The sequence below is a fragment of the Haliotis asinina genome, chromosome 9 (genome assembly GCF_037392515.1).
Source record: "Haliotis asinina isolate JCU_RB_2024 chromosome 9, JCU_Hal_asi_v2, whole genome shotgun sequence".
NCBI classification, from domain to species: Eukaryota; Metazoa; Mollusca; class Gastropoda; order Lepetellida; family Haliotidae; genus Haliotis; species Haliotis asinina.
The window spans coordinates 27,654,612-27,682,064 of NC_090288.1; the positions used below are offsets into that span (position 1 = coordinate 27,654,612).

Sequence of the window (27,453 nt, forward strand, 5' to 3'; positions counted from 1 at the left end):
TAAGAGGTGACTAATGGGATCAGGTGGTCAGACTCGTTGCCTTGATTGACACATTTTGATGCTTATGTTGTTCATCACTGGATTGTTTAGTCCAGACTCGATAATTTACGCAACATAACTGGAATATTGCTGAATTCTCTTGGGTTATTGTCCAGATGGTAAAGATGGTTTCTGATGCTGGTCACTAATGGATAACCATTTGGGCAGTCAATGCTAATTTGTATGTGATGCTGTTCAAACTGATTCTTTAATGAACATAAATACAAGGATTCACATACTGAAATTTGACCATATTTTACTACGTCACTGTAATGTGTGTGAGGATGACTCATATGATGTCTTGCTTGTGATAAGGTCAAGCTGTTGAATCAGGTTTGTAGTGAACTACTTGTGTTTGGAGTAATATGTCTGTATCATACAAAAGCTAAGCATGGCTCATGGCCCTATATTTGAACTAGATTCTTAACTTCAGATTGGAAAGTAACCTAAAATGACAAACTTAGTATACAGACTGTACACAGAAACTTTTATAAAGTCTGTGGATAATTGAATGGTACATTGAGATATGGAACCATGACAGATGATTCCAACTCAGAGAAAATTACTCTAGTGTTGCAGACCCTCTGCATGTTGAGTTCATGTTTTCTATGAGTACATAGTTATTTCACAAATTCTGCTGCGTGCTTACATAGTTTGTGAGTATAAGATGTAAAACCTGATCACTATTCTTATCTTGTCAGCTTAGCAGGTCAGCTGCTGACAAGAGACAAGAATGTTTCTATTTAAAGGCTATCAGTATTATCATCTTTTCCATCTTTCTGTGGAACAATGGATGATATGTATTGTGATCAGGATTTTGTAGGTGCATTATGATGGAAAATCTGTATTATTGCCCATAGGAAGAAGATGAGCCAGCCCCACCCACACTGAAGGTGAGGATCCCCAAGGCAGGGGCCTACTTCGACAGCACATTGAAGGCAGCAGAAGGCAAGGATACTGATGGAAAGAAAGGGAAGACAAAAGGCAGCAAAAGCAAAGAGAAAGATAAGGAAAAAGCCAAGGAGAAAGATAAGGAAAAAGAAGATGTTAAAGACAAAGATGAAGACAAATATTTACCGTTAACTGGAGATATTAAGCCTTCTTCTTTGTTAGGAGATATTGGCTTGTTTTCAGTGGACAAGAGTGGGTTGTTAGATGACAAGAAGGAACCCTTATCAGCATTAAAGTTGAAAGTTTCTAATGGAAAAATAGTCAGGTAGCAAATTTACCTCTTTTCAATATTTTAATAAATGAATTAATTAATTGTCATATTAAATCAACAATAAATTAACAGACAGTCTAAGTAAGCTTAATCTCAGTGTATTTTGTTACTCTCCATCACTGAGTCTAACAAAACCTAGTAGAAGGTCGTGTCAGGTAACCTTTGAGCGACCAATGACATGAGACGGTTAAATAGATTTGAAAAATCAGACAATGGCTACTATTTAGGGATCGGAGGGACTTTCTAAATATTCAGGTCACCAACACAGATCTCTCCACAAACAAAAAGCTGCATATAACACAGTTATTTGACCTGCAGTATATACGCTTTGGGGTTTCTGTTGACATGGTTACCATTAGCTAGTATTTCTGCTAGATGACATCCTTGAATATTGCCAAACACACCATTTTCAGCGACTGTTTACTCACTGTTGTCATGGTTGTAACATGTGCCGTGTGCATCACCCGGAAGGGATTGTACAGTAAATAGCATTTGGAATTGTTCGGGTACGAACCTTTTCGAGATAAAAAGTTCAAAAGGTATGTGCGAATGTCCACTTTCGCGATTTGGTAAGCTGTGTACTGATTGGTCAATCTGAAGTTTACTTAGACTGAATCAATACACTGGGTACATTTTCAAAAGTATTGCATAGCTGACATGTTATTTTGTGTTAAACTGTTTTGCTCCTTGTATTGTCAGTGAGAAGGGAGGGTCTCAGGGGGCCAGTACACCAGGGAAGTTCCAGCGGCTGTCAGCTAGTATAGCAGCAAGGAATGAGAAGAAGATGAAGGTGGAGAAGAAAGCAAAACTGGAGGTGACGGAGAGGAAAGAGAATGATCGTCTATTGGACAGTGATGAGGACCAGTTAGTGGTGGATGAAAACCCCAAACCCAAACGACAGCCTGGACTATCAACCTCCACCACCAAACCTGGGTCACTGAAACTCAAATTGTCAAGTGAGTTGGATCTTTATCAAGATCTACTGCAGGATTCTGGCACAGTACACATCTCTTCGCTGGATGTAGTAGTGGAGTGAGATGGGGATTTGTTGTCACTATGACTGCTGAGTATATGAATAATGCTTGGAAGACCAACTCTTTGTATTAAAACTTTTACTTAAGCTCAGTATAGTCCTTGTAACAGGTATGTCTCTGAAACAAGAAACATATTACAGTCGTTGGTATTTGGTCATGGTTATGGATGCAAAAATGTTTTTTATGTGTCTTCAGTAGAAAAAGCTGGGAACAGTGCCGTACAAAAGGGAGTAATTGTATAGTGTGTGGTTATTCATGTGGAATGTCTACTGTAGCAAAATCATGTAATCATTCCTTTTGTTTGGCCAACTTCAGCTTTGTAATGTGTGATTTTCAAGACTTATGGCATTTTTTTAGTTTTAGGGAAGACATCGGCAGACTCTGATGAGAAGCCATCAGAAGAAGTGAAGCTAGATAAAAATGCCAGTCTGAAGTCTGTACTAGCCAAGGGTCTAATACCTGAGACTGAGACAGAGGAACAGCAGGCACTGAGGTTGAACTTACCCACGATACGAGGTGGACTTAATGGCAGCATAGCAGATATCCTGGAGGCCAGTGGGTATGGCACGGAGACAGAGTTCAAGGTTGATGATGAAATAGGGTGAGCAGATCTTGAAAAATCACCTTTCTTGCAGAATGAAACTACCTCATTTTATGCTTGAATGCCAAATTTGTGTAGGTCTCTCTGTCTTTTTAGATCATTATGTGATCATCATTTAAGCTGTTCTTAACAATAGTTTTGGAGCCCAATTCTTGTGTCCCTGTCGTTATGTTGCTGGAATATTGCTAATTCTCTAACTTACTCACTTTACAAGAAATGTTATGAATAATGATTACGATGTTTGTTGACTTCCAAAAGTTTAATATATAACTAGACACAGCTTGTATTTTTTCAGAATGTTGTTTCCTGTCATGTGAATTCAGACAAGGTCCACTGCTGATGCAGCAGTCCATTGTACATAAAACAGTTACCCTGTGTATGTGTTTTGTATTGACATGTTTGCGTTGTTCATGTCAGTGGTGCCCCATCTCCCAGTATGAGGGATGCAATCCAGGGCATGTTGTCCATGAGTCGGATGGGAGGAGTAGACTCACTGTTCCCGGGACGACAGGGATCAGGGTCAGTTCGGCGGCAGCAGCATGGACGTGGGTCAGTAGATAGTGACGAGGAGGAGAAGATGATGTCAGAGTACTACAGGGATGATGAATATGGTGAGAACAGTGCATGTTAGGAGGCTTGCAGTTCTAGCCTCCATATTTTGGGTGAACAAGAAAGAGTATTCTCAAAAATGTTGTGTTCTCATAATGAAAAAGTTGATGTCCATAAAATTCTCGAGGAAAATTATTTGCACTCATGTTTGTCTGGAAACACATCAAATGAGATTTGAAACCTGTCTGATGATGTTGCGTTTCATTAATTCCTACATAAATACCCAAAACTTTTTGTCCATTTTGCCAAATATAAGAAAGATCACATATGCATTTGAAAAGTGTTATTGTACATGAAATCATTTGAAGCGAATGTTCTCTGCATTTAGTGTCAAGCATGCTACTGTGGGCATGCTGAGTGGTGAAGAGTTATCTTCCTACTGAATTGTTCAAACCCTCTTTGTTTTTAGTGTATCCAACATTAGACTTATCAGATGAAGAAGATATTACAGCTCCTAACAGGTTGAAAAAACAAGAAAGAGATGACACATGGAATCCTAAAGGTTTGTTTGTCAGATAAATATAAATAATCACTTCTCTTTAACTGTGGGGAAGAGGAGTAGCCTAGAAGTTAAAATGTTGGCACATGACGCCGAACAACTGTCAATCGATGAGTACAATGTGTTATGCCCTTTTGTGGTGTCCAGTGCTATTGATATTGCTGAAACATTGCTAAAAGCACTCACTGACTCACTCACTCACTTTTGCTGTTAGTGTGTGAAGTTATTGTGGCTGTAAAAGATTTGACTCATCTTGTGTATCTTGAGACAAACCTGTCATATTCATTGGTTCTTAACATAATTGTTGAAGGTATATGTTGACATCTGATTTTAAACATTATGTATTACAGTAAACATTACTATATTTATGTATGTATCCGCACACATATTGCAACTTGTCATACATGTTTCAGCACGGGTAAATGTAGGCACACCAAAAATTGAGCGGCCTCATCGGATGGATGTTATGAAGAAATCTGTAGAATCAGGACTAGCACAGACTGCAGCAAAACTTTCTGAGTCACCTGTTGTGGTGAGTAGACAACTTCAGCTCACCTGCCTAAAAGTCAAGTTAACTGATCATGCTTGTATAATAGCCTCTTTATGTGTCCTTATTTGTAAGCATCATCTCTGAAACCACTGGAAGCTAAAGTTACAGATGCTTGTTCCCGCCACAGGGATGGTGGGGTAGCTTAATGGTTAAAGCTTTTGGTTGTCACACTGAAGACGCAGGCTCAATTGGGTACAATGTATGAGGCCCATTTTTGGTGTCCCTGCTGACATATTGCTGGAATATTGCTGGAATATTGCTGGAATATTGCTAAAAGTGCGTCAGACTGTGGATTGCCTGTCAATCTTACTTATAGAGCTAGTATCAGTGCTCACAGTATCAATCACTTGAGTATTTATCAGCAGTTGTTATTTAGTTTAAACACTGCTGTAGTGAGGCACAGATGAGCTTCTGTGCTGTGGCAGTATTATCCCCCACCACGAAATGCTCCATCTGTTCTTCCATCCATCCAACCGTGATGATGGGGACAGATTTTTTCAAACTGTTATAGATAGAGACACCAAATTTGGTATGTGTTTGCAGGCCATAAACGCCTTGCTTGAGTTCCGAAAGGGAAACTGTGTTACAATTTGTTTGTACAGAGTTATGGCCATTACCATTCATTTCTCACATGTTGTTCCAAATGGGGACAGATGTTCTCAAGTCGTGGTGGACTTCAAAAACAGGAACCAAACAGGAACAGAACACTGGGTTGGGGGATATAGATTGCCATGTCTTGTCTTTACTTATAACGCTACTCTTCAACTTAATACAATTTTGGGGTGTCTCTCAGCACAGCCTTTTCTGTATGTTAGCAGTAGAATATTGTAGTGACAGTTTTCAGTTAGACTCATCTCTTGCACACGTCTTGTGTTTAACAGCCACAGAAGAAGGTGAAACAGAAAGTGAAACCCAAGGTTGAGAAGAGAGAGCCTAGTTGGATTGTTCCACAGGCAGGTTCCTCTACAGAGCAGACGGGTAAGACATCTTGATTCAATGTAATTCTAAATGCTTGAAAGAAAAACATTTACACATTTTCATAGGTTTTGTGTAAATGATGAAAGAAGACCATAACTATTCTGTATGAGATATCTTCATGCTAATCTACGTTAAAGAAAGATTTTGACCAATATCATGAAAGTATGTTCACTTGTAGAGTCTGTTTGGCTCAAAGGGGAACTGATGAATTACAGTCCGACTCAAAAACTAATAAAGATGAAATGCTCAATGAAACGCTAATCACAATAAAAATATCTTTTAAAAACTTACAGAGGTGGTGTTACGTTTTGATTATGATCAGCAAATTCATTGAGTATTATATGTGTATTAGTTTACATGGTAGATTACAATTCATCTGTCCACTTTTCAATGAAACAGACTGTAACTACCAAGATTTCTGCTGCATTACGAGCCATATGTGATCTGATGTATCTTCAGTGATGTTTTAAAATGGCTTGGCGAAAATCTAGAAAATGATGTGGACAGAATAGCTGCTGAAGTCATCATCATCATGGTGAAGACTAAGGTTCGGTTTGTCACGAGTGCTGTATCTGAAGTGGACTTCTGGTACTTGGTGCCATGAACAGTGCTTGAATAAATATTGTTAAGAGCAGTGTGGACTAATACCCACTCTCCAAATTCTGGACATTTTCTTCATTGATGCTTTCTGCTTGTCAGGAAATGCTTTCCGACCAGGCATCAGACGGCCATCTACTGAAGCACCCAACCCACCGGACAGTCCAACTAAAGGTATGGCACACAATGAAGACTTTTGTTTTGATTGACTTGTATGCCATTGAAACTGCAATAGGGAATAAATAGTTTGAAAATGATGTCTTTAGTTGAGATCCATACTTTTTAACAATCCTATTAAAAGCCAGTTTTCACAAGCGACATTGTCATAAGGAGTTATTCTCTACTTTGATTTAGAAATTGTTTCAGTGTTGAAAAGTGCTTTGTGAGTGAGAGGAGAGGAGTGAAGGAGATTTTTGTCCATGTGTCTTGTATGTGGTGAGGTGTATTAAATTTGGGTCTAATACTGTGTTGAAGATTGCTGCACTTCTGTGGTGATGTGCATGTGAATTTGTGTCTGTCTTTTTGTCGTCTGCCTGTCTGTCTGTTCCCAAACCAATTTGACCTGTGAAAGTCGGGGCTAGAATATTGATCTTGAGTCTACACAGTAGACTGATTACAAGGCAGGAAAAACAAGTGCTATCTTTTCATATCCTTTGGCATGTTGTGTCTATATTATCAAACCACTCTCCTTTCCTTTTACCCACTAGACCATATAGGCAGTTGTTCTGTATGCACTATCACACGAACATAATAATGAACACCCTAGCAATGCTTGAAATGTCCTCAACGTATAACACAGTCTCTTTTACTTTCAGCCAAAAAGCCTAAGAAAGGTCAAGCTACAGCAAAACAGCGACTGGGGAAAATCTTAAAAATCCACAAGATGATATTCTAGCCTTGTGAAGCTATAGTCGTGCCAGTACCTCATGTTTGATATCCTGCCAGTGCTCAACTCTACATCATTTTCTCCAATTGTACAGGGAAATACATTCATAATTACTGTAAATATGTACAGTGCGAACACAAGTCCAACTTGGTGTTACTGTTATTTGTCAAGATCTGGTTATATATTCTTGTCATACTCATGATTCCTGTAGAAATGTATGTAAGTGTATACTCATTTACCATGTGAAGTCTGGTCACAGCAAGAGGGAAACAGTCAGGCTTGGCCAGTTGTGAGTAATTATGGTTTATGGTTACCTATGGAAGTTCCCAAATCTAACTATATCTGTGTAACTGTTACAAGTGGTTAATTATTACTATAAGGTATTTGTAGTCTGAGATGAAATAGTGAGATAGTGATGTGATAGAATCACACTTAGATAGTTGTCAGAAACAGGCTGTTATTTACTAATGGCAAGAAGACAGAATACCAAGGCGTTTATTGATGTAAACTTTTGTCATATTTCCCGTGTAATGTAGGACAATAAGATCAAACTAGAATGTAAAATACTTAAGTGATCTTACAATGAAGTATTGTTTAAGTTTAAATTGATACAGGTAACTTTTACAGTGTTCTCATAGATGTCCAAATGAATTTTTTCAGAAACAGTTTAGGCAAATTATCACAGCTTTGTCTGCTATTGAATTTCAGAATCATAATTTCCAAAATTGTGTTTTGAATTGTTTAAAGTTGCAAAGGGTTCTGGAGGTTTGATATTATCAATCAAGACAATTTATAAAGCAAGACATGTACAGAATATAGATAGGGCTTTATTTGGAATGGATTCGTTCAGCTGACTTTCCTAAATCCACCCTGGGTTGTGTCCAGGTTAATCAACACACATTTGACCACATTTCATCATTTGCCGTTTTTGTTTGATTAATTGGGACAGTTAAAATGCAAGTCATCGTAAGTGTCAGTGATATTTTCTTGGAACTCTTCTTCATTTTATCAATATTTTTATAATTTTTTTAATCCTTGTATAATTACCGTAGTGAGTTCCTTACAAATACATCATCCTCATGTGATCTTTTCCCTTTCGAAACTTAACAGAACTCTGTTTAATACCTCTTGCCTTCCCAAGCCTTGCCAGTGCTGGACTAACTGCCTTTCATTAATAAGGTACAAAGGTTGTAACTAAACATATTGGAAGTATTTTACGATATTTAATGTTTAATGCCATCAAAACGTCAATTAGGCAGGCAATAATTAGTTTTCTATACATTTTGTACCCATGGCTATTGTAAACATGGAATCAGTTTCCTATCATATGACACTTGATGCATCAGTAGCATGAAGAAACAAAACACTAGTGTAAAGATCTTCATTTATTTTCGAAATGATAAACCTCCTACCCTGTTACATAATCAAATTTACCAAGATGCATTAGAGATCAGATCTATATTTAACCATCCATTGCTGGAAAACATTGTTCATTCATTGTAGCTCCAATCGACTGCCATTCTGTATACATGGCAGACAAGATCTGCATTGCAATGCCACCATGCAAATTTCATAAGCAGCAATATTTTGTTAATCAAATACTATATTTACCCTGAAAGATATTGATTCCTTTGCAACAGTCGATGATCTCATGTCCATGTTCTCTGATTTCAAGGAGTTTCATTGTAGAGCGAGTACTCAGTTGTTGAGGATGGTTATAACAGTCTTTGAGTGGGGAAGCTCATTATGGCGGAGCCCACACTAAGAGTATGAAATATATAGATATGTTTATTATTGTCTCCTTGTATAAATGCTTATTTCTTTTAGCTTTAACTCTGTATTTGTTTTTTATTTTTTGTTATTTGTATTGAGACATTGAATTAATTTTTGTTCAGTTTGAGATGTGGCTGGTGAAATCTTGATATAGGTTTTGTTGATATAACATCTTCCCAAAGCAAGGAGGTTAACTTGGGGTTAACTAACAATTAATGTCCACTTCCCACCTTTGTCTAACCTGGTTGGAATTCTGTGACTCAAATGTAGTGCCACCAGTGGCTGTTATGAGCCGTGTCCTTCCTGTGTACCTCTCACTGGCCAGTCGGATTCCAACTTTCAAAATAGCTGCATTTACTTCAAACAAGATGTTAATTGACTGCAGTCAAGACCAGTATTGTTAAAACACAGGTCATACATCATGAATTGCATCAACCTTCTAGGTCACCTTGATTAAAGTGCCCAGATGACATTAGAAATGTTTTGTATATTGACAAAATCTGAAAGGCCATTTATGAAAAACTGGATGTCATCTTTGTTGTGTCATTCCCATAGTACTACTCGCAAGTTCCACCAAAACCTATATCCACATATTTTGGCAAAGGTAGAAGCTTAATATTTAAAATCAGTTAACTCCCTTGCCTAGGAAGGATGTACATATAGAATATGTTTTTCTGTAGATGTAAATACTGAGGTTTTTTGTAATTATTTCAATATTTTTTGAATGAAGTCAGACATGATAAGATGTGCTACTTAAATCCGTATTGATTTCTTCATTGAATCATCCATTTCAAACAGGTACATTTAGTGCATGCATTTTCTCCATAACTAAACAGAGCTTGTGACACCTGAGGACAGCATTGCTTAATCAGTTCACATTGATTTGCCAACAGCACAATTCATTCATTCAATTCATGGATGTGCAATTTCAGATTTATTTGTGATCATTGTTTAGATGCAGTGGCTGCTTATTAACTTGGGAATTTTTAAAATGCATTTTTCAGAAATCTAATTAAAATGGTACTTTAAACATAAATTAGAGATTCTGTATCTCTTACTCAATAAAGTGTAGTCACACAGTCTACCGGTTCTAGTAAAGCTGTAAAATTCAGCACAGCTGTGTAAGAGTTTAAGGTAATGTAACAGTTATGTGTTTGGGATAGATATTGTTCTTACTCCATAAGAAATACTTGAATCTAACGGAGTTGTTTTTTTCTAGTGGTGCTGGCTTCACATTACTGTTACCAGGTGATCCAGAAAACCCAGATATTGTAGACAGAATGAACAGATTGAATGTGATCACAAACATGTTCATTCCATGTCAGTGCAATACATAGAACATAGTTGGTACATGTATATTGGGGGCGGTGGGGTAGCCTAGTGATAAGGTGTTTGCTCATCACACTTTAGACTCAGGTTTGACTCCCCACATGGGTGTAATGTGTGAAGCCCATTTCTGGTGTCCCCTGTCATGATATTGCTGAAATATTGCTAAAAGAGGAATAAATGTAAACTCACTCACATGTATGTTACAATCCCTCAGACCTGAGTGTAGGTTTAACAAGTGAAAGATCTTACATCATACACCCATCACTTCACTTAACACAAGTGTGTAATGTTATCAAGCATAGTGAGGCAATGTTACATTCATTGTTTAGATGAGTCCCTTGTGCTATTACAAAGTGATCCTAGTGGCATGACTAAGGTAATTAACTTGTGAATTTCGATGTCTGAGTGAGCTAGAAATCTTTCTGGAAAGGTGCTTATACTGACAGCCTTACTCATACTGGGCCCCAATCCACACAGCTTAACATGATCTGTCATTACTTTATGGTTCCATTGACTAACGAATGTTGTATGAATGCTTTCTGGATTGGGCCACTGTTCTCTGGTAAGGTAGCATTGTTCTTTGGTAAAGAACATTGTTATCTACTAATGTACCATTGTTCACTGGTGAAGGACATAGTTTCAGGTATTTGTAAGCCTGTTGGAACTTCTTGTTAGGTTGCTGTAAATTGCTGTAAACATGTATTTATAAGGGATTTATCTATGCTCAGCTGATCTGTATCATAAGCCTGTCGCTGCAGACTTGACATACACTGGTGTTGACTGATGGGTTGCACAGATGCGTTCTCCTCTGTCAGCCTTGGCTCATGGAACTACTTCAGGGAGTGTGGCTATCTGCTCTACATTGTATACAGTAACTTGTAGGTACTTCCTATGCTAGCATGTTGATGAGTAGGGGAAAGTGCTGATTCTTATATACTCAATAGGTGGTTGTTACTAGGAGTCTATGATTCAGAGAAGACACTACAGAAATTGTTTTTAGAGACGTTATAATACAAGTGTGATTACACATGCATCTTTGTTACTTGTCCATTTTATCACAAAACCTATACTGTGTTGTGGAGGGAATACTTTTCAGTGTTGTTATATTTTGTATCTTTGAATAAAATGGCTTTCTAAGATTAACAGCAAACCTGATTTGTGAGGGTTGTGAAGAGTTTTGTAATATTAAACCATCTCATTTTGTACATCAATATTAATCTGTTAAATTTCAGTAGGGTCAAAGACAACATGTTGATTCAGACAGTTGTACAGCTTATACAAGAAACTTCAAGCTGTTGTAATGAAGTCTATTTGCTGGTTGCACAAAAATTGCTTGATTTAAATTTTGTATAAGGCTGCATAAAAAAAATTAAATGTTTCTTGGGCACATAAGTGACGAGGGAGGAACACATTTTCATTTTTTTCTCTCTCAGAAATACAGCTTGGGAAGTTTAGCTCATGTTAATGAGTTGTAGATTCAGTCAAACTCATTCTTACAGACACTCATTCTTATTGTAGACAACTGGATGATTGGGACAGGTCTAAGTCAAAGTTGTTTTTTTTAAATGGCAATAAAAAAATTGTTATGAGCACAAATAAAAGTGATGCACCGATGCCCGAGAACCATTTTACTTTGTTTATTTAGCCTAAGGCATATTGTTACCCATGTCGACTTTGAATGGAATACTAATGCTTGAGTTGTACATGCACACTGATCACAAATGTAATGACTTTTTCATTTTGTAGTATATTGGTGAAGGTGTCTCTGGTTGACGGGGGTCTGGTTTAGAGTATTTGAGGGACATAATGAAATAAAGTGCCTCAAAATCATCGTTACATTATTTCACAAGGCAAGTCATTTATCATATACCTATGCTGTATGCATCGAAGTAGTGTGAAGCTTTGGTATTATTTATTACTCTTCTATCTCATTAGATTTATTGTCCCAGTCCTCATGTTGCAAGTGTGTTATTTTACATGCATCCCAGTCAGAATGGCATGTCTTCAGGAGTTGTGTCCTTCCCTATTGTAAAGGCCCTCGCATTGTCAAATAGAAATATTATGCATACATGTAGAAATCAATTATCACGTGTAAAACCATTACTTGTAATGGAAAGTTCTTGTGGAACTTGTGGAAAGTTCAGTTGACCCTGACCTCTTTCCGGAACTTTGAAAAATGCCACTTAAAATTCTCTCTGAGTTTTTGTCACAGGTATAATTTGCATTGTGATGCTTGGTTACTGTTGTTACCCAGAAGAGACATTCATATAGATGATTGGCTTCAAGAAATGGCATTATTTCCTGACCGTGAAATACAAACTAGTGATAAGATTCATGATTGTCAAATCATAGTACCAGGTATTTCATTCATTTCATTCGAGTTTCATGCCTTTGGAAACATCTTTTGTCCAAAACCTTGATTGTGTTACAAATGTGGAACATACCATCTGCATTTGCACGTACCAAGTCAGTAACATAAAATAAAGTAGCATTTCAGTAATAAGTTCATATTAAACCTGCGCAGCTTTTAGAAAGTGTTTTCTGTAAGGGAGACAACTGTGATTGGACCATTGTCACTCCTCATATACCTCTCATATTGACTTGTACAGACATCACCTTTGGGGCAGCACGTCATCGCCAGTCATACACTGTACATAATTTTGTAAGGCACTGGGATGGGTTGTTACAGATTGCATGTATGTGCCATTACGTTTAAAAGATGGGGTATTTTGTTAGATTTCATATATTTTCTGTAAATAAAAAAGCCACCTTGAAATAACAGGTTCTGTTTGTTTTCCTTGAGTACTTTCATGGTGAATGGTTTCGTTCACAGGAACAAGTGGAAATGAATTTGAGTGATCTTATAATGCTGGAGGAAGGCTGGTGTAACCCAGTTGTACCAGTGTCCTATGGGTGTTCTGATATAAAGAATATATTTTTGTTTTGCTTTGGAATCTCAAAGTTTTGGTTCAACAGATTTGTTTAAAACATGAATAGGCACCTATAAGGCTCTTTGTGTTTGTCCATTATTTCATTATACATGCAAGACCAAAAAGTTTGAAAATGAAATTAATTTTGCATTTCTATGCCCTATTTGTAAAGACACACATTTTAAGATTGCCATTGCTGCAATTACTATAATTTAGATTTCTTTATGCACACACTTGTGAAATGTTCAGTGAATAGTTTTTCATGTGGGCCTTGGGCCTTAATAATAATACTGAATTGGTCTGGTATAGTCATTCTGAAATCTAAATAGTCATTCTGAAATCTCTAATCCAACATCACTAACCTCCATGTCATCTCAAAACCTTTTTATGTGCAGGTTCTCCTGTATGGTAATATGCATTGAAAATAGTTACATCCATTACTTGGGACTTTGAACATTGTTAGTCATTAACTCCCCAACGTTCTATAACTTGGGTTATACACTGCTTCATGTTTTTGCCTTGAGCTGCTACACAATAGCATTCAGTTTTCTGCCACCAATCTGTTGTATATCTACATCACTACAGCAATAAAATAAGCATGCATACAATACAGCAATAGAATCATAAACATATACTGTACAGCAAAAGAAACTCAATTCTGGCTTATTAACAAGTTTTAAATAAAAGACATAATGATGAACCCTTGTTCATGAGATTTCATTTTTTTCGGAACTTGTGTTTCTTTTGCTGTCAGGTATACACACACTACAGAAAAAAATACATTCATGTAAACTTGTCATGTGACACTTTTTCAGAGAGATAAGAGATACTACAAACGTTATGATTTGTTTTAAAATTTGACAGTAAATTATATGTTGCCATTTATAAACATTTAAACTGAGTGGCAACATATTTCGCTATGTGTGTATCCATTAACACAATTTTTCATATTTGCTACAGGGACATGGTTTCGGCAGGTATTTAGATTTACATGAGGAAAGTTATCTTCGGCGAGTATATATGAAAATGTAAAGTCACAGCAACCGCGATGCGTGTGCATGTGGTTTTCAAATAAGTGGTCACTATCGAGTTTCATTGCTCTTCTACTGTCAGCTTCTCACATTTTCACCAAAAGGAATGATCTATGTTTTATTTAACTGGATAAGTAAAGACTCACCAATATGTAAAAATGTGGCTTTTTGAGCCGAATTACCTAATCAAACTAATTCATTCATGTACTGGGTTTGAATCCAAGCTTCGTTCTACACTTCAGGCGACTGTTCAGAGCTGAAAAAAAACTTTTTTAGTTATAATAGTGCCAGATGGCGATGGTTTTGCCTTGCACAGTACGTGCGTGTATGCCTCCAGTACTCCATGTGATTAATGGCGTTCGCTGATCACCCGAAGACTCGCTTTGGGGTTCCCCGTGTGAATACATTTAGTGACAACCATTTCTGGTGTACCCCGCCGTGATATTGCTGAAATATTGTGACAAGAGGTGTAAAACTAAACTCACTCAATCACTCTGAATAAACATGTGTACTTCGAATAAAAGGTTTGGCGCCACCAGTATATTTTGCTAAATGATATACGTTGTCTGATAGGAAATATTTCAGAAAAAAATAAAATAATTCTTAAAGTACTTTTAAGTTTAAAAACGAAACCATTATTGAAATTATCCTTTACTTTGTAGCGTTTGTCGTTATACCGAGCAGACTCCCTGTTTTCGCTGAATAAACATTGCTGGAAATGTAGTTACTGTGTGAATCTGTAACTATACTGAGCCAGTATGCATGACATATCTCCACTCTCTCTTTATAAATAACTACTCATAACTACATATCGTATGTTTATTATTCTCGATTGAAATAATGAAACAGTTATCTTAGTACACGGTGGTGACATCTTAGTGAGTCGTCGTACGAGTTAAAATCCAGGCAAAACAGACATCTTACGTACATATGAAATAACAGGCCTGTGAAGTAGACACAAGTCACATGACAATATGATTGAGTCACGTGAGCACATTAATACCATGTGACAACAATACAAATATTTACGAGCAAAGACACGTAAACACTCTGAGTATATCGGCTATTTTCGGCGAAAATGACTTCTTTGTATTTACGGAAAGGAGCGAGGGTGGTCGATTAGTCGTGTCAATGAAAACGGCCTGCATCAGTGAGGTAGAAGGTTGAAGCGAGTGGAAGCAATAATTCACGTTGAATGGGTTCATTACAACCCTATCAATGTCTGTACCGACTGAGACAGAGTGTCAAAGCGAGGACTGTACATCGGCTGAACGAAAGCTTACCGAGGTAACCTCACGTACCAATTTAAAAAGACTAGTTCTATGAGTATCACTCATACTATCTGCCTCATGCATTGACACATTCTCCCTGTACACTTTTTAGATCACCATCTTTGCAGAAATCATAATGACACAAAACTGACATCGCTCTTGAAATTTAGGTCTACTGAACACAATTTCTATACATCCATGTTAAAGGATGTACGTGTCTGCTTTTTGCCACAAGCGACGCTAGTGAGTTTTTGTTTTCGTTTGATAGGTTGAAGGGAGTAGCCTCCCTTTGATTCAGGGACCGATCATTGTAGGTACAGTAGTTGGCCATAAGTCAGCCAGCATCAGTGAAATTCCCATTGACTTGCATGATAATTAACTCTTGCATGAATAGTTTTCAGACATAGTTTCTGTCGAATTGCTTCCAATACTTCTTTACCAGCTGGGAAATCATCTCAGCTACATACCTTCAGTTGTTGGTGTTCTATAGCCTATTTTTATATTATGTATTGTCCAATTTGTGCTATTAGTTTTCACTTCATATGATCGGTTTAGATTCGAATTGTCATACTCTGGTTGTTTTGCCATACTTTGACGACGGGTTTCAGAATATATACATATACATATTCTCTGTAATCATGTTTGTTCTCGTTACGATGTGGCTGAACTATTGCCGATGTGACGTTAAATTATAACTCACTCACTCACTCACTCATTCACCCACTCTCAGCTACACACACAAAATGCCATTCAATTTTTCGATGATTCAGAAAACTGCAACTATTTAAACAACATACATTAGACATGCCAGTTAGGTCTATCATGGCTGTCTACGGGATAGATTAAAATAAGTCGTACGTATGGTGCTTAATCAAGTGTCATTCAATAACTTATCAACGGAAAGATGACAGAAAATTATGTAAACTTAGCTGAAGATGATTTCCAAGATGTTCGCCAAAAATCAAAATAAATTGACTTTTACTCACTTCATGAAAATTATTCTTGTAAGAGTTAATTAACATGCACATCTATGGGAATTTCAGTAATGATGATTCACTTATGGTCAGCTACTGTAGGTCTCCTGTATGACAGACTAATGCTTAGTCCTTGAATACATATTATTTTTCAAGAAACAATTATTTCATTTAAGTTGAAAAGGAGCCCAAGTGACATGACAGATCTGAAACTCAGGAAATAGTAGTCCAGCATGTAACTATAGAAGACTTTACACTATACAAGATGTGCTCGCCAACTCGATGTAGGCTTGGCTGGAGCGGGAGTTTATATATGTGAACTAAAGGAATCCAGACTTGATTATTTTTGGGCTTTAGCATTGCTGGGCGGAAGGGAACATAGGCCCAGAGACAGACTAAGTGTATGGTGACAGGGAGAATAGAAGACTGTAAATTATCCCCGATGGGCTGCATTATTTAGTTCTTGATAAGTCTTTTTGATTAAAAAACCTAGCCCAGTGTCTGTTTCCAATGCGTAAGAACGCTATTCGTATTAGAGAACCTGTATTCGTGATGACAATTTCCACACTCTAGGGACAATTTTGTTATGCAACCTTTAAATTACGGAATATTTTACCTTTCACTTTCCCATATCTTGCTAGGACCACTAGGTAGGCTCGAACCTCAAGAACTTATGCTGTTCGAGTCTACAAAATGGATGTGGTATTCACACTTCGTGACTTGTCTAATTGTATGTCATCATGTCCCATAGAACTTTGCTCATAATATCACTCACTGGTTTGCATTTTCCAGTTACAGGATGCTTTCAAATGACCGTACTGATGCATATATTAATAGCGTTAAACAACTAGCTACCCACTCACCCATGAATAATACCATCACAATATCAGACCCAGACACACCGTGTGAGCGAGAGTTAAGTGCTGTGTCGATATCCTTTCCATTTTGAAATTACTAATAATTATGCATGACGATTAATATTTCACCCTGTTAGTATCAGCATCTAGCGATGTCTTGTCATTGATACTTAGATAATTGTAATGTATACAAACTTCACTCAGCAGTTACACTCTTACTGCCCACAGTCTTAGGCTGAGAGATGGCTGTGTTGACTGCAATTGACTGCAAGCCCAAACTCGATCATTGTAGGTTCGAATCCCATTCAGGTTAAGTTCGTAGTTAACTTTTCATAGCAGAGGAATGCTCCCCGTGGAATGTTTTCAAATAAGATGTTCCCAGATTCATTTTCCTGCTTTCTGAAGGTAGAATGACTCCATTTATGTGATCTCCAATTTTGTATATATTTCTATTTCCTGTTACGTTTGACAAAAAATGTTTATAATGTGTATAAACGTTTCTGTGTTCCAAATTGCAGGTTCTGTACAGGAACGTGTTGAGACATGTGTATATATGCAAAACAATTGGTTTTGTTCAGATTAAGTATTGATATACAATAGCTGTATTGTTGTTATTAAATTCAGTTGACATGGTATCTTAAGGTTTGCTCAATATCATTGGGTCATGTGGATGATAGGCAGTGCTTTTAGTATTTACGTCTTGTGTTCGTTACTTATCATTATGCCGTCAATGTATAGCATTCCGAGTAGCCTGCCCTGGATTCCTCATTTTTGTTTGTTAACGGTTGTTTTAATTATATGTAATTATGTGTATCCTTTTGGTACCGGGCATCTGTCAGATGGACTGCCCGCAATCTTTGCGTCATTATTTGAGGTGTGGATTTCTGCCCGCGATGAAATATATATACTATCAACACTTTGATGTGCAACAATTCTCTGTAAAAAATTCAAGGGGAAATTCCCCCCTTGGTACCCCCGAGACGTTTATCACTTTGGGCGTTCCTCCTTCTTTAGGCTAACAATCCTTGATATAACTGTAATACTGTTAGCACACTGTTCAACTCAACCCACTTATTCACCGAGATCCCAAGCTCAGCATGGTGGTCCATGTTACCAGTCAACTCTCCCGGTATCTATTTCCTTACTGCTGGTTACGAGTACTTTGTAAACAGTAAGCATTAATTTGTAAGCAGTTCCATAAAACCTGTATTAACAGATGTTCCCTAAATCAATAGCGGAAGTTGATGTTAGCGCGTTGTAGTCACTGAGCAATGGAATCCGATTACCCGAGTCAGACTTTGTGACAAAAGTTAGGATCCGCGGAATATACCTACATGACCATCGTTCCGAATGGCTCAGCATTTAAACTTTCTATATATTTTTATGAATTGCTCTTCTCGTCACACATTTTTATCCCCCCGGGATGTAATGCAGGGGGATAGAGTCAACGCCTCGTCTGTCCGTCCGTCCGTCCGTCCGTCCGTAATCATTTTGTTTCCGGAGCATAACTCAGAAACCGTTCAATATTTTTAGACCAAACTTGATAGATATAGTAATCTCAGCCTATGGTTGTTCCTTTTGCTATTTACCGATTTTTGGCATTTATAATTTTTTTTGTTTTTCCATGGAACATTTTGGTGTTAGTCTTATGGTGGGGTGGGCTTCGTTTCCGGAACAGAACTAAAAAAAAACCGTTCGATATTTTTCTGCAAAACTTGGTAGATATATCAGTTAGAACCTGAAGTGGAGCCTTTTGCTATGTACATGATCTTGTGATGTATTATTTTCTCGGTTTCCATGGAAACGTTTTGGACCTAGTCTGAAAAGTGAGAGGTGTGTTTCATTTCCAGAGCAGAATTCAAAAACGTCTTAATATCTGTTAGTAAAACTTTCTAGATATGTGTGGCAGATCCCAAAGTGGTGCCTTTTGGTTTTTAAAGGTTTTTGTTATGTATTGTTTTCTTGGTTTCCATGGAAACGTTTCGGACTTAGTCTCAAAATGGAGGGATGGGCTTCGTACCCAGAGCACAACTCGAAAACCATTTCACATCTTTCAACAGATCTTGACAGATATATGAGACAGATCTTGAAATTGTGACTTTGCTGGTTACAGATATATGGCATTTATAATTTCCATGAATTCCATGGAAACAATTCAAACTTTCAGTCTGAAAAAACAATGAGTAACTATCAGATTATTTGTCCTTTCAAACATGTGAGGGCCGGGTGGATATGTCATTTTCTGATGACTTGTCAGTATTTTGCTGATCAGAGATATTTTTCTGAGATTTCTTCGGAGGATGTCAGTCACAAAGACGAATAATAAAGACGAGATGAATAACCTGATTATTGTCTACAAAATAAAACAGAGGTTATGTCCAGTTGTTAGGGTAAGCTACTTCAGTTTAGATGTAAGACTTTGTGTGACCTGTTCTGAAGACAATCTGTTGGCATTTTAGGAACTGAGCGAATTCTGTAATCACTGAAGTCATCGTGTCCAGACATCTTGCAGAAGTTTTGTCTGAGGTACAAATATTGCTCATAAACAAAAACACCAGGGAACACTGACCATATATTCTTTTAACGAATTACCCTTTGTGTGATTCCAGATGACTTCTTCGAGTGATGCTGAAGCTTTGTCCGAGGTACTGATCTCGCTTATAAAGAAGGAAGCAGAGGAGAAGAGACGTGTTATCAGCACTCTGTCTGCCTTGGCTGATGAACTTGATAGACATTCCTTCAATACCAGAATCGCCAATTTGACCTTCGCTTCAACAGGGATCGTAGCCACTGGCCTCACTGTTGCCGGTGTCATTGCGGCACCCTTCACCTTCGGAGCATCACTGGGTTTGACAATCGGGGGTGTAGCCTTGGGGGTAACCAGCGCTGTTGGAGCTGTAGGCACCACCGTTGTGGGCAGAATCATCCAGAGTAAGGCCTTCGACGAAGCCAGTGACGCCAGGGAGGAGTACACAGATACCACCAACATGCTTCTGCAGATATCTAAGGTTCTGAATGATGACAAGGAGTTGCTTCAGCAGGTCCTCAAGAACATGGACTTTAAAGCAGATCTCAATGCAGCGGAGGTCGCCAAACTGACAGCGTTAGGCTTAGCTGGTGTGGGCGGCGGGGCGATGAGACTCGCCGCCGTTGTCTCAGCAATCGCTACGAGAGGCGTCATTTCTGCGACAACCAGGACCGTGGCTAGTGTTTTGAAGACAGGGTTCCTTGCTGCTAAGATAGGGGGCGCTGTTCTGTCTGCTCTGACACTCCCTCTTGATGTCTACACCATAGTAAGAAACAGTGTGGATATCCACAAAATGACTCCGGGAGAAGGTGCAACGGAACTCCGTGATGCAGTGAAGAAACTGATGAAGACTGATCTGTCCATTGGTATTGAGATTATTATTCCGTATAAGTCTATTTTAATAGTAACTTGGGTCAGACAAGGTTGCATCCCATACTGGTGTCACTCATTGTAGTTGGTGCCAATCCCAGATACATACTGATTACAGCCTACAGTTTGTCAGTCTATTATCCGATGTCAGTGTTGAATCAAAGTGGTTATCGTCCAGGTTCTGGAGTATTTGGTTCTGGAGTATTTTCCTCCGACCATTCAGTTTTATTCTCTGAATTTGCAATAGTACTGATGCTGTTGAGTTGTCTCCCGTAGTAGTCCCAGGATCCGATGATCCCGTGTCAGTTATGATGTTTGGTCAGGCAGCACTGATGCTAAAAGTTTTCACAAAATAGGTAATGTCTAATATGTGTATAACTTAGCACTTTCATGACAAGAGAAAGATGACCTCTTGTAGACATAATGAAATCACATTTGATAACCTGTCTTGAGCTCCTCATCGGGTAAAAGACAAAAACCAGGCCGCCTCAGTATTAAGTGTTATTAGTAGGGTATCTGTTTCAAACTCTGAATGTCAGTTAAACGTCTTTCATGTGCTTTCGTTTTGTTGCAGATGAAAGTCAAGAAAAAGGTATAGTAACACCATTGACTCTACATTGTTTCTATATGCCTTACATAAATATTGCATGCATATGGAGCACAGATTCGTCAAAACGGCACCAAACCGTCCTATGTTAATCCCAAAGGTTTATCGAAAATTTCAGTCATGAATGAGTAAGAAGACGTTGGTTTCAGGTCTGTCCCTGGTTAACGGTATGTTGTTCTTGCAGATCTCATCACATTGATCAAGGAGAACAGAGACTTGGTGGCCCAGTTTGTCTGCATGATTTGTTTCCAAGAGCAGCGTGACGTGGTCTTCCTGCCCTGTGGTCACGTGGTCAGCTGTCAAGTGTGCTACAACGTAGGGGGTTTTACCAAGTGTCCAGTGTGCAACACAGTTATTGAAAGAGACATCATTCCGAAAAAGGGTAAGCGTGAATGTCCAGGATCCGCTATACTCACATTACTTTGAACTCAGTCCACCAATCATGAATATGTTTTGATCTCTCTCCAATTATATAATTTATTTAGTATAATCTACAACATCTCTCTATATAGGCTCCCTGATATAGTATAGATGCCAAGCTTTATTCACATGTAGGTGGCTCGGGTTATGCATTTGCGCAGGGCATTGTCAGTCCATCTCAAATACACTTTTGCCTTTTATGTTGATTGTACAGAATGTTTCTACTGCGACATATGTGCTCTATTTTGATCTCATTTTCTAAACAGATCCCGACTCGGACATATCAACGTATTTGCAGGAAGTTGATTTCAATGGTAAGTACAAAGACCGGGAAAGTCTGTTCTCGAAACCAGGACATGCGTCAAAGCGGTTCTATTGTAGCGCTATGGCAGTCGTAAGTTAATGTTAAAGCATGGGAGTTACGATCACTTTTGCGGCACGGTCGCTTTGAGGAAGGGGCCTTGCACTTCTTTCAGTGTAGATCACATGGTAACCCTGGCAGTCAAATGAATAATTACGATGATATTTGTCTACATGTTAAAATATTTTAAATTACTTCACCAGAAAACAGTAGTGTTTTTTTGTCCGCATGCCTTTGTGGGCATTTAAAGTTGGCTGTCTGTAAAATATACGTTCCATCGATTTTGATATAATATAATATCCCCAGAGGGCCACTACGGAGCTGATAATGTGATAAGGCAAGGCTTTTCTTGTATTTCAATTCCAGCCCAATACATATTTGACGCCAGTAAACTCTTTACAACTATTACCCAGTCGTTCATATTTGTCGTGACTGGACAGATTTCCTAGTAGGTCTGTGTGAACCAGGAAATATGACCACGTTAAGCTGTCGTGTACAGAGATGCCAACCCCAAAGTGTTGCAAATAATATACTGATAGAAACGAATAAGGGAACGCTGAAATGTGTTGGGGTATATGTATTTACTGTCAGTGTAATTAAAGCGCGATTTTACAAATACAAGACATTGTGGATAGCAAAAGTCAGTATCTGGTGTGTCCCCCATGTCTGCGGATAACAGACTGGCATCGGCTGGGTACACTCTGGACTCTGTTAAGTTCCGGATTACCGCCCTGGGAACAGCACGCCACTCTTCTTGGAGAGCAATGAACAAAGCGTCCAGTGTTTGTGGCTGGACGTCCCTACCCCTGACTCGACGGCCTATGACATCCCAAAGATGTTCAATTGGACCAAGGTCCGGACTCTTGGCCGGCCAGGGAAGCACTGTGACGTTGTGGTGTTGAAGGAACTCCATCGAAACTCGGGCTGTATGTGGGCGAGCATTGTCTTGTTGGAACTCGAAGTTTCGACCAACTCGACGTTGAAAGGGAACAACTATCGGCCTCAATACCTCATCACGGTAACGAACACCTGTGAGGCGTCCATCTACACGAAGAAGTTCAGTCCTACCGTCGTAGGTGATCCCTCCCCACACCATAACAGACCCCCCACCGTAACGATCATGTTGTCTGACAGTACATGGAAGAAATCGCTCATTTCGACGTCTCCAGACACGAATTCGACCATCTGCAAAGTCTAAGTTAAAGCGTGATTCGTCCCTGAACATTGTATACCTCCAGTGACGTAACTGACGGACGCCATGACGTCTAGCCCATGCCAGTCGTAGACGCTTGTGGTGGCGTGTCATGTTGACTCCGAATACGGGACGTCGTGCTTGTAACCCTGCTGATTTCAGCCGATTCCTTACAGTTCGGTCGCTTATTCTTACATGAGTGATAGCCCTGAAGTCAATGTTGATTTAAAGCGATCCCGCAATGCAAGGAGCCGTATGTGTCGATCTTCACGAGCAGTTGTTTTTGGACTTGGGCCACGACCAGGTCTCATTTTCACGTCACCAGTTTGACGGAACAAGTTCCACAAACGTGAAATAACGCTTTTTGACTTTTGCAGGTCCCTAGCAGTTTGGCAAATTGACATCCCACCCTGTATTTTCCCGATCGCTTGCCATTTCTGCTGGTTGGTTAGGTACTGTCTTGGCATTGTTGTAGACCTTTCTGTAACCTTTACTCTTCCTTAAGTGAAGGATGCTACCAAGCTTCAAGATCTTTATACCCACTTTAGCATGTTTTGCACGTGCAAATGGCACTGTATGGTTGTGTTTTTGAGCATTGTTTTTAAGAAGTATTTGGTCAAGAGGTCTGAGACTTCATGATAACATGTCTTATTTCTCTAAATAAATCTAAGCGTTCCCTTATTCTTTTCCATCAGTATAGTTTCCAGGATCAAAATTAGTACTTTGACCTTAACATTAGTTGTCAACTGAACACTTAAAATCATGATGGATTTTGAGACAGATAATATGACTGACACTAAGCACGAGTGAAGTTTTAATTTCACATACCCCCAACAGCACATTTCCAAAATTATAAGCAGTACATTTCTTTATGTCGTTTCTGTTTTTCGAAAATGTATTTAATCGACGAAAATATGTTTGTGTATATATCCAAATTTAATGAATTCTTCCAATTTCGTAGAACTTCTAATGCAATCGTATTGCTGTAGTCAGAGGCTAATATTCGTAGCGACTACGATAGAGTCGTAGAGGTTGGCATCTTTGCCTTTACACTGTTGGCCATCTGTTGTAGTCTAACGTGCCGCAATATTGGACGGGCAGTAGCGTCCCTTAGGTGAGCAAGGCCATTTGTTCATGCCATTCTTGTGCTGTGGTTTGAAGGCGTGTTTGCCTGTGGTTTGAATTTGGCTTGGGCTGTGGTTTCTCGAAAGTAGTTAAGGCCTTAGACCTGCATCACGTGGGGTTCAGACATCAAAATGATATAATAATTGAAATACTGTTCTAATCCGCATTGAACCTAACTCACTCACACCTTCTCTTTGCCGAAAGACTCCAGGGAGCAAGTGATTCAGATGAACCGGAAGTTAAAGCTTCAGCGTCGATGCATGGTGTGCAACATGAGAGAGAGCAACGTCCTCTTCTTGCCCTGCAACCACATCATGGCCTGCAGCGATTGCTCCCACACGTTGTCCTGCTGCCGTGTATGCGACACACCCGTCCACGACAAGGAAACGATCTACGCCATCTAGCAGGCATATGGATTAAAGTTGCCTCATGAGTTATTTCAGAGGCATTTAGAAGTTGGTGGAATTAAACTAAATATGCTTTAAGGTTCAACTTCTTTATTATACAAAGTCACAACGTTTGGAGACAGTTCCTAGTTCACCTGAAGAAGAGCCGAGGAACTGTCTCGAAGCGTTGTGACCTTGTATGATAAAGAAGGTGAACCATAAACCATATTTAGTTTAAAGTTGCCTCAACTTGACTTTTGCTTTACATTGCCAGTTTTCTAAGTTGTGTTCAGAGTTTAAACCTTCTATCATGGACCATTTACCCGTTTCACCCGCTCCCTCGTCATGCTGGAAACCTGGGTCCAATTTCTTACTTATTTTAGCAGTTGATTATTAGTTTTCAACACCCTGACGAAAATAAACCTCATTCATACACCCACCACTGAAAACGTCCACTGCTAGAAATATCTGTATGTTGCTCTCAAGGAATTGTTTTTTTTCATAGCTTCGAGGTACCATAAGATACTAGAATTGTTTAACTACAGTTCTGAATAATTTTTAAAAAAATTAAGTCTAACAAATACTATATTTCTCCACTTTCCAAAGTACATCGTTTTCAGTCGGATGTAGTCGACGCCTCGTTTGTCCGCCCGCCCGTCCGTCCGTCCTTAATCATTTTGTTTCCGGAGCATAACTCAAAAAACCGTCCAATATTCTTCTACATAACTTGGTAGATATATCAGTTGGAACTTGAAGTGGTGCCCTTTGCCATGTACATGATCTTGTGATGGATTATTTTCTCGGTTTCCAAGGAAACGTTTTGGACCTAGTCTGAAAAGTGATAGGTGTGTTTCGTTTCCAGAGCAGAACTCAAAAACGTCTTAATATCTGTTAGTAAAACTTTCCAGATATGTGTGGCAGACCCCAAAGTGGTACTTTTTGCTCTCTACAGGTTTTTGTTATGTATTATTTTCACGGTTTCCATGGAAATGTTTCAGACTTAGTCTCAAAATGGAGGGGTAGGCTTCGTTCCCAGGGCACAACTCGAAAACCATTTCATATCTTTCAACTGATCTTGACAGATATATGAAATTATGACTTTGCTGATTACAGATATATGGCATTTATAATTTTCATGAATTCCATAGAAACAATTCAAACTTAGTCTTAAAAAAACCATGAGTAACTCTCAGATTATTTGTCCTTTCAAACATGTGAGGGTCGGGGGGATATGTCATCTTCTGATGACTCTTGTTTTTCTACCAAACATGAGTGAATTGTCATGGGATCTGGGACACCAGATGGAAGAATGTTTCTCTCTCATCCAGTGTGATACCGCTTGGTGCTTTTTATGTTATATATTTCAGAAAACAAAGATGCATGCAATTGTTGACTGTTCGTGATATTAATATGATTAAAATTTACATATTATAAAGCTGATCACTTCTTCACTTTCACTGTGAAAGGGCGGTTTAACGTCAGGGGTCACTTCATGTGTGTGTGTGTGTGTGTGTGCGTGCGTGCGTGCGTGCGTGCGTGCGTGCGTGCGTGCGTGCGTGCGTGCGTGCGAGCTAGATACATCATGCAGATACTAACCGATCGACCTGTTTCATACACTAAATACCGAACGGCAGCCTGGGCAACAACAAGTAAGAAGTACCATCTTCAGTGTGTGAAATAGTTCAGGTTGCTAGCCTGTTGTGCTGGGTATGCCGTAAACGTACCAGCCTACAAGATAAACCACTGTTTCATCTAGCCGGAAAAAGAAAGAAAACGTGTCTGAATTTCTTAAATATTTTGCCTATGATCAAATAACATGAGCAAGTCATACAAGAACCCTAATACAGTCCTGCAGACAGTTAATGTCATGATCAAAGTCAATTGTCATAAAAACAATTGTCACCTGACTCTTCATGGTTTGTCTGCTATCACGATCATCACTTTCAGTATCAAGTTCAATTAATGTCTCTGCAGTGTCAGTCAGCTCGTGTGACTGGTCACACGCTCACACATCCTTGGTTTTGCACGAAGCCAGTAGTGAAAGGATTCACTTCGGCTGGAGTCCCCCCACTTCAGCTGTGTTGAAATGAGTGAGTGAGTTTAGTTTTACGTCGCACTTAGCAATAGTCTGTAAATAATCGAGTCTGGACCAGACAATCCAGTGATCAACAACATGAGCATCGATCTGTGCAATTGGGAACCGATGACCGATGACATGTGTCAACCAAGTCTGACCACCCAATCCCGTTAGTCGCCTCTTACGACAAGCATAGTCACCTTTTATGGCAAGCATGGGTTGCTGAAGGCCTATTCTACCCAGGGACCTCACGGGTCGTGTTGAAATGAACCGTTAGGCGACTTGACACAGTGATGACGTCATGAAAATTCACTAGCCAGACTGACCAGTGACGTTAAAGATTTGACGACAGTGTATTTACAAGCGACGGCTATTTCACACACTGGTACCACCGGTGATGCGGATAGTGGATCGAACCTCAGGCCCTTCCGCCCTAGACCTCCAGGTAGGCGCTCTATAGACCATATCATGAAGCAGGGTGTGCGCGATAGTGGAATGTTAATATATATGTTTGTATATCAAGAGAGAGACAATCTGCCCAAACCTGAGCGAGAAATCCACAGTCAGAAATGAAGAAATCGCACTGGCCGGTGCCAAACGCTTAGAAACTCGCTTCATCGCTTTTGAAAAAGATTCTGAATAAGTCTGTGCAGGAATTCGGGAACAGAATTGATTTTATCAAAGCTGATATTGGATCTCGAAACTAAA

General features: G+C 39.0%; 2 protein-coding genes across 2 annotated transcripts in view; both read left to right on the forward strand.

The window, feature by feature from the left end:
• LOC137295726 (histone lysine demethylase PHF8-like) overlaps positions 1–12,896 on the forward strand; it is a 37,718-nt gene extending 24,822 nt beyond the window's left edge. The window contains exons 14-22 of the mRNA XM_067827243.1: positions 900–1,255; positions 1,961–2,217; positions 2,653–2,896; positions 3,314–3,507; positions 3,915–4,007; positions 4,418–4,536; positions 5,436–5,532; positions 6,232–6,303; positions 6,945–12,896. Of these exons, the coding sequence (XP_067683344.1) occupies positions 900–1,255; positions 1,961–2,217; positions 2,653–2,896; positions 3,314–3,507; positions 3,915–4,007; positions 4,418–4,536; positions 5,436–5,532; positions 6,232–6,303; positions 6,945–7,024 (1,512 nt within the window). The 3' untranslated portion in view covers positions 7,025–12,896. The remainder of the gene's footprint in view (positions 1–899; positions 1,256–1,960; positions 2,218–2,652; positions 2,897–3,313; positions 3,508–3,914; positions 4,008–4,417; positions 4,537–5,435; positions 5,533–6,231; positions 6,304–6,944) is intronic.
• A 2,167-nt stretch (positions 12,897–15,063) lies between these two features.
• LOC137296255 (apolipoprotein L3-like) lies at positions 15,064–26,103 on the forward strand. Its single transcript, XM_067828003.1, has 6 exons — positions 15,064–15,365; positions 19,790–20,573; positions 21,152–21,169; positions 21,369–21,566; positions 21,871–21,918; positions 24,487–26,103. The coding sequence occupies exons 1-6, from the start codon at positions 15,297–15,299 to the stop codon at positions 24,684–24,686; spliced, it is 1,317 nt and encodes a 438-aa protein (XP_067684104.1). The 5' UTR covers positions 15,064–15,296; the 3' UTR covers positions 24,687–26,103.
• The last annotated feature ends 1,350 nt before the right edge of the window (positions 26,104–27,453 follow it).